The sequence below is a fragment of the Bos grunniens genome, chromosome 1 (assembly GCF_055505025.1).
Source record: "Bos grunniens cultivar Pamir isolate PY7600 chromosome 1, Bosgru_T2T1.0, whole genome shotgun sequence".
Lineage (NCBI taxonomy): Eukaryota > Metazoa > Chordata > Mammalia > Artiodactyla > Bovidae > Bos > Bos grunniens.
The window spans coordinates 22,793,204-22,806,076 of NC_141165.1; the positions used below are offsets into that span (position 1 = coordinate 22,793,204).

The 12,873-nt window shown below is 39.4% G+C and overlaps 1 protein-coding gene across 50 annotated transcripts in view; it reads left to right on the forward strand.

Annotated features, from left to right (window-relative positions):
- Positions 1–10,491, forward strand: part of CEP63 (centrosomal protein 63) — a 73,996-nt gene extending 63,505 nt beyond the window's left edge. For 24 of the 50 annotated variants that reach the window (XR_015132386.1, XR_015132384.1, XR_015132349.1 and 21 more), the window contains 3 exons: positions 957–1,043; positions 6,874–7,079; positions 9,982–10,380. Coding sequence is in view for 36 of the 50 variants with exons in the window: in XM_086316213.1 (XP_086172339.1) it covers positions 957–1,043; positions 6,874–7,079; positions 9,982–10,015 (327 nt within the window). In the remaining 14 variants the exon portion in view is untranslated. Of the gene's footprint in view, positions 1–956; positions 1,044–6,873; positions 7,080–9,981 lie in introns of all 50 variants that reach the window. The other 26 variants (XM_086316264.1, XM_086316417.1, XM_086316231.1 and 23 more) reach the window with 2 other exon arrangements.
- The last annotated feature ends 2,382 nt before the right edge of the window (positions 10,492–12,873 follow it).

Genomic DNA, 12,873 nt, shown 5'->3' on the forward strand with positions numbered 1-12,873 from the left:
TCTGTGGTTGTATGGAGAATAAGAAAGGAGGCAGAGAGACCACTCAGATGCTGTCACAGCAGTGAGATGGTGGCCTGAGCACTGCGCAGGGGAGACCCAGGGAAATGGATCATTCTGGAGATACTTGCCTGGTAAGACTGACTAGACTTTGTATTTGACTGGACAGGGAGAGTGAGTTAGACAGAGTTAGGGAAGGATGTCACTAGGATTTCAGCTTGGGCAACTGATTAGAGAGTGATGCTCTTTAATGAAATACAGAAAAGATAAGGAGCAGGTTTGGGGAGGATAATGAATTTGTATGAATATTACACAAAATGGGGAAGCTGGCAGATGGGCACTGGTTTGAGATAAAAACTGGACTTTCATATGGAAATATCTAAGTTCCACAGAAGGCCTGGAGTGCAAGATTAAAATCAAGGTAAGACATTTAGCCGTGGAAGTTTTTACATGAAGTTGGCATTTGAAACCCCAAGAGACTTAGATATTGTAAGGAGAAGGCACAGAGTGTGAAGAGGAGAGACTTGAACCCAACTTAGGAAACTACTCATTTAGAGTAAAAAGGTGCCAGAATGATGCTAAAAAGGAAAGAGACAATAAGGAAGAAAACCAGATAGTTTTCAGAAAAGAAGCAGGAAGCCAAAGAAGGCAGGAATCTTCAAGTAGGAATAAGCTACTTGAAAGGAGTGCAGATTACAAGATGCTGGAGGCAGAGGCCAGGAAGAGGAGTGCCAGGGAGTCACCAGTGCCGGGATTGATCTGTTTAGAATAATACTCTTAATTGCATGCATACAAATTCATGTTGAAACACCTCTTCAAAAAATGTTTTAGAAAGTATTTGTGTATATGAATGAAGAATGTAACTTCACCTAATGAAAATTATATATAGAAAAAATTTTTAAGATGGATTTGATTTATTCATTACATTTATTTCTTTTTTTCTACTTTTCCCTTCTCAGGAGATGTTGGGTCAGCTGGAATCACTCAAGTTAGAAAATCGTCATCTTTCTGAAATGGTGATGAAATTGGAATTGGGTTTACATGAGGTACATATATAGAAACTTGCTTTTCTGCTATACAAGCCTTAAAAGAAATTACTTTGTAAATACTGATATTGTAGAGAAAGCTAAGATCAAACTATGAAATAATCCTTCTGCAAAAACTTTCTCAAAAAGAAGACAGTGATAGGAGTGAGCAAAATATGACTCTTCAGCAACTGGAAGATTTAAAAAAATACTATATGTGATAAAAATGCATGTAAAATAGAATATATATAAAGGGTTTAGCATAGTGTCTGGCATTTAGTAGGTATACAATAAATATTTAATGCTGTTATTATTACTGTAATTACTATTTTCACAGTCTTTTCATTATAAAGTATGTCATCTTTTAAGTATTTTTGTTTTAAATATATTTCTACAAGGTAAAAGTGTTAAGTGAAACTGTTAGTCACTTGGTTGTATCTGACTCTGCAACCCCATGGACTATAGCCCTCCAGGCTCCTCTGTCCATGGGATTCTCCAGGCAAAAATACTGGAATGGGTAGCCATTCCCTTCTCCAGGGGATCTTCCCAACTCAGAGATCAAACCCATATCTCCTGCATTGCAGGCAGATTCTTTACCGTCTGAGCCACTAGAGAAAATACACTTCATTTAATCAAATATTCTAGAATCTTTTATACTCAAAGTATTTAGTAGATGATGTAATAGATACAAGGATGAGTAAGATTCTTGTCTTTACAAGACTGAGGGTAATTCAGTAGGGAGGATAAGAAATGTAAGCAAGCTTCTATGAAACCAGAGAACAGGATTAGCTAACAGAGTTACCAACTGTGTGGGTCCTCTTTTAACTGTTTTGTTATAAAATTGTTATTTTTGCAAAATAACCCGTCTGTTTCTTACCCCTCTTTTCTTGATATAGGTCAAATGCCCAGAGATTTTAGAAATTCTTTTTTTCTGTTTTTCTGGAGAGTCTATGCCTCCAAAAACTCGTGGTTGTACAATGCCCCTGTTGGCTCCTAAGTAGTTTTAGTTTCACTCTCAAGGATTGTGGAGGCTGGGGTGGAAGAACACGCAAAACACTACACGAATACTTTATTTCAGCTAAAAGAAAATACAGGGAACCATTTTTATAATCTTTTGAGAGGGTGAGACTCTCTTAGCATCTTGAAACCACAAATAATTTTACAACGTAAAGAATTCTACAACATAAAAATATAAAATTTCTGGATTACAAAAGGCCCCATTTAAAAGACTGATTGACTAGAGGAAAACAATCGGTTAACAGACAAAAGGTTAATATAAAATATTAATATATAAGGCCTTATAAATATAATACAGTCATTGGATCTAGTAGGAAAATAGGTTCAGTTCAGTACAGTTCAGTCACTCAGTGGTGTCTGACTCTTTGAGACCCCATGAACTGCAGCAGGCCAGGATTCCCTGTCTATTACCAATTCCCAGAGCTTGTTCAAGCTAATGTGCATTGAGTCGGTGATACCATCCAACCATTTCATCCTCTGTCATTCCCTTCTCTTCCTGCCTTCAATTTTTCCCAGCATCAGGGTCTTTTCAAATGAGTCAGTTCTTCGCATCAGGTGGCCAAAGTATTACAGTTTCAGCTTCAGCATCAATCCTGCCAATGAGTATTCAGAACTGATTTCCTTTAGGGTTGACTGGTTGGACCTCCTTGCAGTCGAAGGGACTCTCAAGAGTCTTCTCCAACACCACAGTTCAAAAGCATCAATTCTTTGGCACTCAGCTTTCTTTATAGTCCAGCTCTCACATCCATATACAACTATTGGTAAAACCATAGCTTTGACTACATGGACCTTTGTCAGCAAAGTAATGTCTCTGCTTTTTATTATGCTGTTTAGGCTGGTCATAGCTTTTCTTCTAGGGAGCAAGTGTATTTTAATTTCATGGCTGCAGTCACTATCTGCAGTGATTTTGGAGCCCAAGAAAATAAAGTGTGTCACTGTTTCCACTGTTTCCCCATCTATTTGCCATGAAGTGATGGGACCGGATGCCATGATCTTAGTTTTTTGAATGTTGAATTTTAAGCCTGCATATCTGAGGTTATTGATATTTCTCCCAGCCATCTTGATTCCAGCTTGTGCTTCTCCAGCCCAGCATTTCTCATGATGTACTCTGCATATAAGTTAAATAAGCAGGGTGACAATATATAGCCTTGACATACTCCTTTCCCAATTTAGAACCAGTTTGTTGTTCCATGTTTGGTTCTAACTGTTGCTTCTTGACCTGCATACAGGTTTCTCAGGGGGCAGGTAAGGTGACCTGGTGTTCCCATCTCTTGAAGAGTTTTTCACAGTTTGTTGTGATCTACAGAGTCCATAAATAGATAATCATAGAAGTAATGCAGAAATTCAACCAAGAAGAAAAGCAGTTACATCCCTTAATAAACAAAAGAAATAAATATTCTTTTGTTTATTGACTTGACAATGATTTTTTAAAAACTGATACAACCAGTGTTGGCAGGGATATAGAGCAACAGGCCCTTTAGTGCTCTGTTAATGAGAAAGTAAATTGACACAGCCATTCTGGAGGGCAGTTTAGCAATGTCCATTAAACCAAATGTAAATACATGCAGTCCATAAAGTCCTGAGTCATGTGTGTTTCTGATTTTGGTTGTCATTGCTGAATTGTTCTCCTTTTGTCATCAGTTTGCATTCCCAAAGAACCCATCCTGGAGAAGCAAATGCATGAAAACGATCATTTCAGTGTTGTTTGCAGTATCCAAAATTTTGAAAAAATGTAAATGTTAGTCTGTAGAGGGATGGTTTCATGATTTTCTTTACTAGGAAATGTTATGCTGTCATTTAATGTGGCAAATGAACATATGCTCCCTCGTCAAATCCCTCTAAAACTAAAGTGAAAGGACTTTGTTTTTTAAAGCAAACCTACGAGGATGGAAAAAGTAGGAGTGGAGACAACAGCTAAGTATTTTGTAAGGGGGAAGGTGGATGGAAGGAAGGAAAGAAGAAAGGAAGGAAGGAAAACAACTTTATATACCTTGATAAGCAATACTAAGCTAGTGGTGGAGAAAACGAAGAACCTGATTTGCACCACAAAGTCTTCAAAAGGCTCAGGATTTCAGTTCAATTCAGTTGTGGCTGATTCTATGTGACCCCATGCACTGCAGCATGCCAGTCTTCCCTGTCCATCACCAATTCCCAGGCTTGCTCAAAGTCATGTCCATCTGGTCTGTGATGCCATCCAGCCATCTCATCCTCTGTCGTCGCCTTCTCCTCCTGCCTTCAGTCTTTCCCAGCATCTTTCCCAGGGTCTTTTCCAGTGAGTCAGTTCTTCACATCAGGTGGTCAAAGTATTGGAGCTTCAACTTCAGCAACAGTCCTTCCAGTGAGTATTCAGGACTGATTTCCTTTAGGGTTGACTGGTTGAATCTCCTTGCAGTCCAGGGGACTCTCAAGAGTCTCCAACACCACAGTTCAAAAGCATCATTTCTTCAGTGCTCAGCTTTCTTTATGGTCCAACTCTCACGTCTGTGCATGACTTCTGGAAAAACCATAGCTTTGACTAGATGAACCTTTGTTGGCAAAATAATGTCTCTGCTTTTTGATATGCTGTCTTGGTTGGTCATAACTTCTCTTCCAAAGAGCAAGCGTCTTTTAATTTCATGGCTGCAGTCAACATCTGCAGTGATTTTGGAGCCCAAGAAAATAAAATCTGTCACTGCTCAGGCTTTGGAAATAGCTGATTGAGACTTTTATCTTATGTAGTGTGATTACCTGTTCATATTTAAGAGTTGGGAACTCTCAGAAGTGCTTAACCCAGACTATGGCCAGAGATTGTGTTCAGCTTGCTGCTGCTGCTGCTTAGTTGCTTCAGTCGTGTCCAGCTCTGTGCGACCCCATAGACGGCAGCCCACCAGGCTCCTCTGTCCCTGGGATTCTCCAGGCAAGAATACTGGAGTGGGTTGCCATTTCCTTCTCCAGTGCATGAAAGTGAAAAGTGAAAGTGAAGTCGCTCATTTGTGTCTGACTCTTTGTGACCCCATGGACCGCAGCCCACCTGGCTGCTCCGTCCATGGGATCCTCCAGGCAAGAATACTGGAGTGGGGTGCCATTGCCTTAATTTCTTCTGAAACCTCCAACAGTGGTAGGGATGTTCTTTCTTCACACAGCCAGGTGTGTGCTTGCTATGCACTTTTTATATTACCTTTCACATTCATTTGCTTGTAATTATTGCTAATAAAATAGTAAATTTGAGAAAAATTTAAATGATGCCTTCCTGGAAAAAGCAAACATTATCTTCTTCTAAAAGATATCTTTAATGACATCAGATATCAAACTCTGGCTGTTGAGGATCATGTCAGCAGTTAAGTTACAGTATAAACATGATGTATATATTAAGAACAATTATTAGAAAGTTCCATTTTGCATTTACCATCCTAGGAAGGTGATATTACTTTTACAAATGAATAATTTTGGCTAAATAACTCTTAATAAAAGTATCTAATGAGCTTTGTAATGAGAGCAATAGCTCTGATAAATTATTTACCACAGTGAAAATAAAAGTTGCCAGTAGTTCATAGTTTAACCCCTATGTCCTGCAGATTTTTCTTTTTGAGATTTTATCTGTCAACAACTTCCTGAAAGATTTTATAACTTATTGTCACTACTAGTACAGATAGTTAAATGGTTGTATTTTAAGCTTTATTTTTTTGTTAGGTAAATTGTGTTTGTAAAACTACTTGACCAGCTTATTTTCAAAAAACTCTTTATGGAAAAGGGCAAGCTAAACATTGTATTAAATTCCAAAGAAGATAACCATAATTTTTCAGAATGCTAATGAAAATATTTTGTCATTAGGAAAAAATGGTCCAGACTTCTGTTTTTTTAGGTACTATATTACTAGGAAACACCTAGAATTGAAGAGCAGTAGAATTTATAATCACAGAATTCAGACCATATCAGAGTAGTAATTCGTACATCATCCTTGTTGAATACTGACTTATCATGTCAAAATCAATCTCACATACCGGAATAGGTACAACATTATGTAAAAGTTTCCAAGACCAGAGAGTTATTTATTTAAAAGTTGTCCATGCCAGTCAGAATTCCTTTTCAGAACCTTATGTTCAGATTTCTTTCTTTGAAATAGGTCTCTTTTGTCTTCCACAGGTATTGTGGGGCTAGTCAACCTTCTGTCTCTGTCTTTTCCTTTTTTTTTAAGTTAAACTCTAGTTGTATAGTTACAATATTATATCAAAGTGTAGAGCATAGTTATTCCATATTTTTATAGATTATACTGTTTAAAGTTATTATAAAATGATGGCTGTGTCCTCTGCTGTGTAATAAGTCCTTGTAGCTCATTTATTTGATACATAGTAGTTGTGCCTCTCACGCCCCTCCCCTGTCTGGCCACGCCCCCTCCGCTCCCCATTGGTCACCATTCTCTGTGTCTGTGAGTCTGTTTCTGTTTTGTAGTATCCATTTGTTTTATATTCTGGTTTCCACATGTAAGTGATGACATAGTCTTTGTATTTCTCTGTCTGATTTATTTCACTAAGCTCAACTTTCTCTTTTCTTAAACAATTCATGGTTACTGTTTTCTTTCTTTTTGTCTGTATTTGATTCTCATTTGTAGCTTTTTTCCATCCTAGTTCCAGCCTTCCTCCAGCCTTCACACATCAGGGAAGCCCATTGTGCTCCTACCCCATTAACTGTAAGAAATACGCTTTTTTTTTTTTTAAGGTGCCAAAATCAGATCTATACTTTTTCCTAAGTAAAACCATAGATTAACTAGTCACAGCTAAAAGTAATTTTCCACCAGCAGTATCACAGATCACAAGTATTCTTTTACAAATTAAGTGCCTCTGTTCTTTTTTATTAGGCAAAAGAGATTTCACTAGCAGACCTCCAGGAAAATTATATTGAGGCATTAAATAAATTAGTATCTGAAAATCAACAACTACAGAAAGATTTGATGGATACCAAAGGTCAGCTGGAGATTTCTACTCAGATATGCAAAAAAAACCGGGACAGGATCTTTAAACCAACATACAGCAGAGTACTTGAGTTCAAGAATACAGAGTTCAAGTAAATTTTCTTCATAGTTTATTTAAAATATGTATCTTTATTATGTAATGCTCATTTCTTTGAGAATAATTTCCAATTTATAGAAATTAAATCTTAATCAAAGGACCCTATATTTAATTCTGAAGTACAGTGTGTACAAGTAAAATTGTTAGGTTAAAAAATGCAGGGGGTTATATATCACTTTCATGTCTAGATGTAGGTGAGAATAACAGCCTAATTCCCCTGAGTTTTGTTACACTGCTTCCCACCTTTCTAGCTTCACTTGTCCCATAAGAAGTGGAAGTTAGCTTTTTATAAAAAGCTTCTTTTGTATTTTTGGTGAACTAATAATAGATTGTTGCCTAAAACATCAGCATTCAATGAAAAACCACCCGGTTTCAGCTCTTACATGTTTTACTACCAGGAACCTTTGCTGACACCCTCTCTGCCACTCCCACCTCACCCCCAGGTAAAGATAAGGGACTTCTGTCTGCACAGTGCTCCCCTCTGTCCTACCACCAACCCCACTAGGGCACTCACATAGCTTACTTGTCTTCCTTGCTGGTGTGTAAGTCTGTGGGGGCAGGAACGTGGTCATGGGGATTGGTATTTGGGGCCAGGGTGATGAAAAGAATGCCTGGTCTGAACAGGCTTCTGATTTTGTAAATTATAGCCTTCTCCTTAGTCTGGTTCTGTATTTTTATTGAACTTCCAACAATAAGTCTGTTTCTTTAAAGGAGGAAAATTGCTACAGTGTTTATCTGCTTTATTTTCTAATCTGCTATCCAGGCCAGCCCATGGCCAGCACAGGCATGATGGGATGAAGGCTGAGCCCTACAAAGCAGGTCTTCATTCTCCACAAGGACAAGCGTCGGATAGCATAGAGCCTGTGTCCCTGTCCCGAGGCTTCAGCCCCCCGAGCCATCAGATCAGCTCCTGCTGCTCCACTGTCTCTCTGCCATCTAACTTTCTGTGCAAAACTAACTCTCTGCCTTCAGTGCTAGATACAAATGAAACCAACTTTTCTGACACTGTCTCTGAGAGTATAAATGACCCAGAAGACTTTACATCTTCGGTATGGACACTTTCTGATCTTACTAGTTTATTAAGTGTGTTTAGTTTGATTTTATTTTTTTATTTTAAGGCATAAGGTTTTTTTTTTTTTTTTCTTGTCTCCTACTGGTTCTTTCTCTTAAGTACCCTTTGTTATTCTCATGTATTTCTGTCCTAAGATTTTGCTTGTGAAGACTTCAGCCACGAGTACTTTTCAAAATGTGTCTTATTAAATATAAGTTATAGGGATTCATTTATTTTTAGCCAAAATTGAAAATTCCCTTCCTGCCTTTTTCAGAGAGGGTCACCTTTGTATTGGAAATGATTGGTTCAAGGAATATCTCTGCCTGCCAAGATAGTCCTGGGGCGTAGATAGTGGTGAAGGAGAAAAGGAATGGCTGGAAAGGGAAAGAGTGGGTCGAGGCAGAGGAAGTAATGGCAGCTGATGTGTCTGTTATAGACCATAGACCAGGTGCCGCCCCGCAGGGCCCTGGTGGCAGACGCTGCCCTTCGACAGGGCTGGCGCCTTGTTCCTGCAGCAGATGTGAGAACTCCTCTCCACCCTTGTTTTTGCCTTCTGTGCTGAAGCACTCACCTCTGGCCATTCATTCTCATCACCCTGATGGTCCTGTATCTGTGAAAGTTCAGTATTTTTGACTTTTTAAAGTGCCAACAAGTCCATATGAGTCCTCTTTTAGTTGTTGAAATAAACGTACTATATATGTAATTCTGAAATCCAAAAAAGACCTGATGACTAACTTTCTTTCTAAGTTTGGCACTAAGACCTGACCTGGCCTGAACTGATATGATGTGATAAAATGTTGATTGATCCCACCTAACATTTTATGTCAGAAATACCAATGTGTTTGATGATGGGATGTTACCTCAGACTCATCATAGGTCATGTATTCTATATTTGTGAATTCATCTACTTGCTAAACTATTTGTTACCTGTAAGTAGAACTCACTAGCACTTCCACAGTTATCCATGAACATGGCAGAGCTGGACAAAATGTGAGTCACTGGACTTGCACGTTTCCAGCTAAGGTCTGCCAAGGTGGTACGTTACCCTCTTGTCTCAGCTCTTGTGCTGAGAGGCCCAGAAGATAGAGCCACTCATGGGCAGTACAGTGCACGAAGCTCAGATGCTGGGCTTGATGAGGGTTTGAACCCCAGCTTTGGCCCCCCTTAATGGGGTGGCCTCAGGCAAGTCACCAAACACTGTGAGCCTTGTTTTTTGTGAAATAAAGCAAACAGAATCTACCTGGTGAGTTATTTTTAGGAGTTAGGATTATAATCTATGTGAAGTTTGTGTGTATGTGTTTGTTTCCCATAAAAGCAGTGTTTCAATATTCATTAATTCAGTGTTTGAGATGACGTTATAGAAAATAACTACTGCAGATAAGGGTCAACTAAATAGGGTACATCTAAATTCTGAAACCAGTGAATTCAGACAAGGGGCTGTAGACTCTTTTGGAGGAAGGAAAATACTGATTTTTACCTGGTATCTAATTTATTACAGGTAGATTTTCTATGCTTTAAAAAGTAACATTCAGATTTTTATAAATAAGTTTGAAATAGGCATTAAGTATATTTCTTCTAGCATATAGAAGGCTCTGAAAGTCTTCAAATGAGTAACTAATATATTTATATGACACTTCACACTTACATAACTGTCAGAAAGGAAGAGATCTGTGTTAATTTTTGTGGAACTTTTTTTTTAAACTATTATTATCATTAGGATAAAAACAGTATCTTGTCAGAGGAAAACACTCCCCTTTTGATATTGGTAGTTAGAAAATATCATGAATACTGTGTCTTAGAAATATACTGTTCAACTTACATATGTCAAAATGTGTTTCTCTTCTAGTGTCCCTTGCCTCTGTCTCCTCTTGGTTCAATAGCCACAAGATTTTTGGAAGAGGAAGAGCTGAGGTCTCATCACATCCTAGAGCGCCTAGATGCTCACATCGAAGAACTAAAGCGAGAAAGTGAGAAGACGGTGAAACAATTCACAGTCCTAAAGTAGCCTCCTAAAAATCACAAACTTGGAAATAAAAATAAACACTGAAGAGTTACTGTCATCATGAAGTAGCAGCTCTTTGAAAGCCTGAACATGTGACTATATAGAAACCATAAAAATGAGATGTACTAAAGCTGCCGTGACGAATCTGAAAAGCTGATACTTAGCTCTAAGGTGTTTTCTCTGCACTGTCTTGTTTAAAGGACTTTTTCCAGCAATAACATGTAAATAAACCACTTTGCTAGACTTTTTTCTCATATTAATATTTATTATCATAAAGTAATACTTTCTCTTGCTGACTTAAGTGTAATAGCTGTAGACTAATTAAAGATTTTATGATGCATGTTGGAAATAAAATAACTGTAGGAAATTTCTTTGGGAGCAGTGTGTGTAGTGGAAGCATGGATCTCAGAGGCAGAGTGATCCAGATTTTGCTGGGTTTTATACTGGTTTTGCTCCTCATTAGTCAGTTGGGCTGGTAATGTGCAAGGCTAGGTGGAATTATGTGAAGGGGCTGGAGAATTTTGACAGGAAGCCCTCTCCTATTCAAAAGACAGATGTGGGAAAGAGGTGAGAGCTGGGCCTGGGGCTGGGTTAGTGTGGGAGCCTGGGGACACTCAGTAGAAATCTCGGCATCTGCATTTCTGAGGAGAGGTTTGTCGGGAGACAAAGATGTCAAGGTGCAGAAGCATTTGAAGCTGTGGAGATCTGGAGGAGGCGGGCAAGGAGAGAGAAGAGCAGAACTTGGGGCCGAAGGACACCAGCACACGAGCATCGTGTGGTTAGATCCAGCAGAGGAGCTGGAATGTGCAACCAGAGACCAGAAGGCGAGGTGGAGGGCTCTTGTCAGAAGATGGGGCTCCTGTGACCAGCCCTCTCTGTGGATCTTTCCCATCAGCAAGCAAACATCCTGTTATTTCTCCTTTCTTTAAAGCAAAACAAAACCTCAGTTGCACATCCTCCCTCCTGCTCCGCACACCTGCTCCCCTTCACACTCATGTCTCTGGCGAGAATTGTCTGCAGTGACTGTGGCCACTGCCATCTCTTTTTTTTTAATTTATTTTTAATTGGAGGATAATGGCTTCAAAATGTTGTGTTGGTTTCTGTCATACAACAAGTGAATCAGCCATAAGTACACGTGTGTCCCCTCCCTCTTGAACCTCTCTCCCATTCCCCATCTCGTCCCACGCCTCCAGGCTGTCACAGAGTACAGAGTTGAGCTCCCTGTGTTACACAGCAACTCCCCATTAGCCACCTATATACGTGGTCATGTGTATGTTTCAGTGCTGCTCTCTCAGTTCATCCCACCCTCTCCTCCCCCAAACTGTCTGCAAGTCCATTCTCTTCATCTGTGTCTCTGTTCCTGTCCTGCAAAAGAATTCATCAGTACCATTTTTCTAGTTCCATATATATGTGTTAATATACCATATTTGTTTTTCTGACTGACTTCACTCTGTAGAGCAGGCTATAGATTCATCTACCTCACTGCAACTAACTCAAATGCGCTCCTTTTTATGGCTGTGTAATATTCCATTGTTTATGTGTACCACAACTTCTTTATCCATTCATCTGTCATTAGACATCTAGGTTGGCTCCTTATCCTACTAAACTACTGTAAATAGTGCTGCAGTGAACACTAGGGTACGTGTATCTCCTTCAGTTATGGTTTCCTCAGGGTATATGCCCAGGTAGTGGGATTGCTGGGTCATATGGTAGCTTGGGCTTCCCAGGTGGCACTAGTTGTAAAGAACCTGCCTGCCAGTGTAGGAGATATGAGAGATGTGGGTTTGATCCCTGGTAAGGAAGATCCCCTGGAGGAGACCATGGCAGCCCACTCCGGTACTCTTGCCTGGAGAATCCCCATGGACAGAGGAGCCTGGCAGGCTGCAGTCCATGGGGTTGCAAAGATTTGGACACGACTGAAGTGACTGCACACGTGCATGCATGGTAGTTTTATTCCTAGTTTTTAAAGGAATCTCCGTACTGTTCTCCACAGTGGCTGTATCAGTGCGCATTCCCACCAACAGTGCAAGAGTGTTCCTTTTCTCCACACCCTCTCCAGCGCTTATTTGTAGACTCTTTTGATGATGTTTATTCTGACCAGTGTGAGGTGATAACTTCATTGTGGTTTTGATTTGCATTTCTCTAGTAATGAGCGATGTTGGTCATCTTTTCATGTATTTGTTGGCCGTCAGTATGTCTTCTGTGGAGAAATGTCTGTGTGGGTCTTCTGCCCATTTTTTCATTGGGGTGTTTGTTTTTTCTGTTATTGAGCTGCATGAGCTGCTTGTAGATTTTGGAGATTAATCCTCTGTCGGTTGTTTTCATTTGCAATTATTTTCTCCCATTCTGAGGGTTGTCTTTTCATCTTGTTTATAGTTTCCTTTGCTGTGCAAAAGCTTTTAAGTTTAATTAGGACCCACTTGTTTATTTTTGTTTTTATTTCTATTACTCTAAGTCAAAAAGGATATTGCTGTGATTTATGTGAAAGAGTGTTCTGCCCATGTTTTCCTCTAAGAGTTTTATAGTTGCTGGCCTTACATTTAGGTCTTTAATCCATTTTGATTTTATTTTGTGTATGGTATTAGGAAGTGTTCTGTTATTGTTCAGTCACTTTAAGTTGTGTCTGACTTTTTGTGACCCCATAGACTACAGCATGCCAGGCTTCCCTGTTTTTAACTATCTCCCAGAATTTGCTCAGATTCGTGTCCCTTGAGTCAGTGAGGCCATCTAACCATC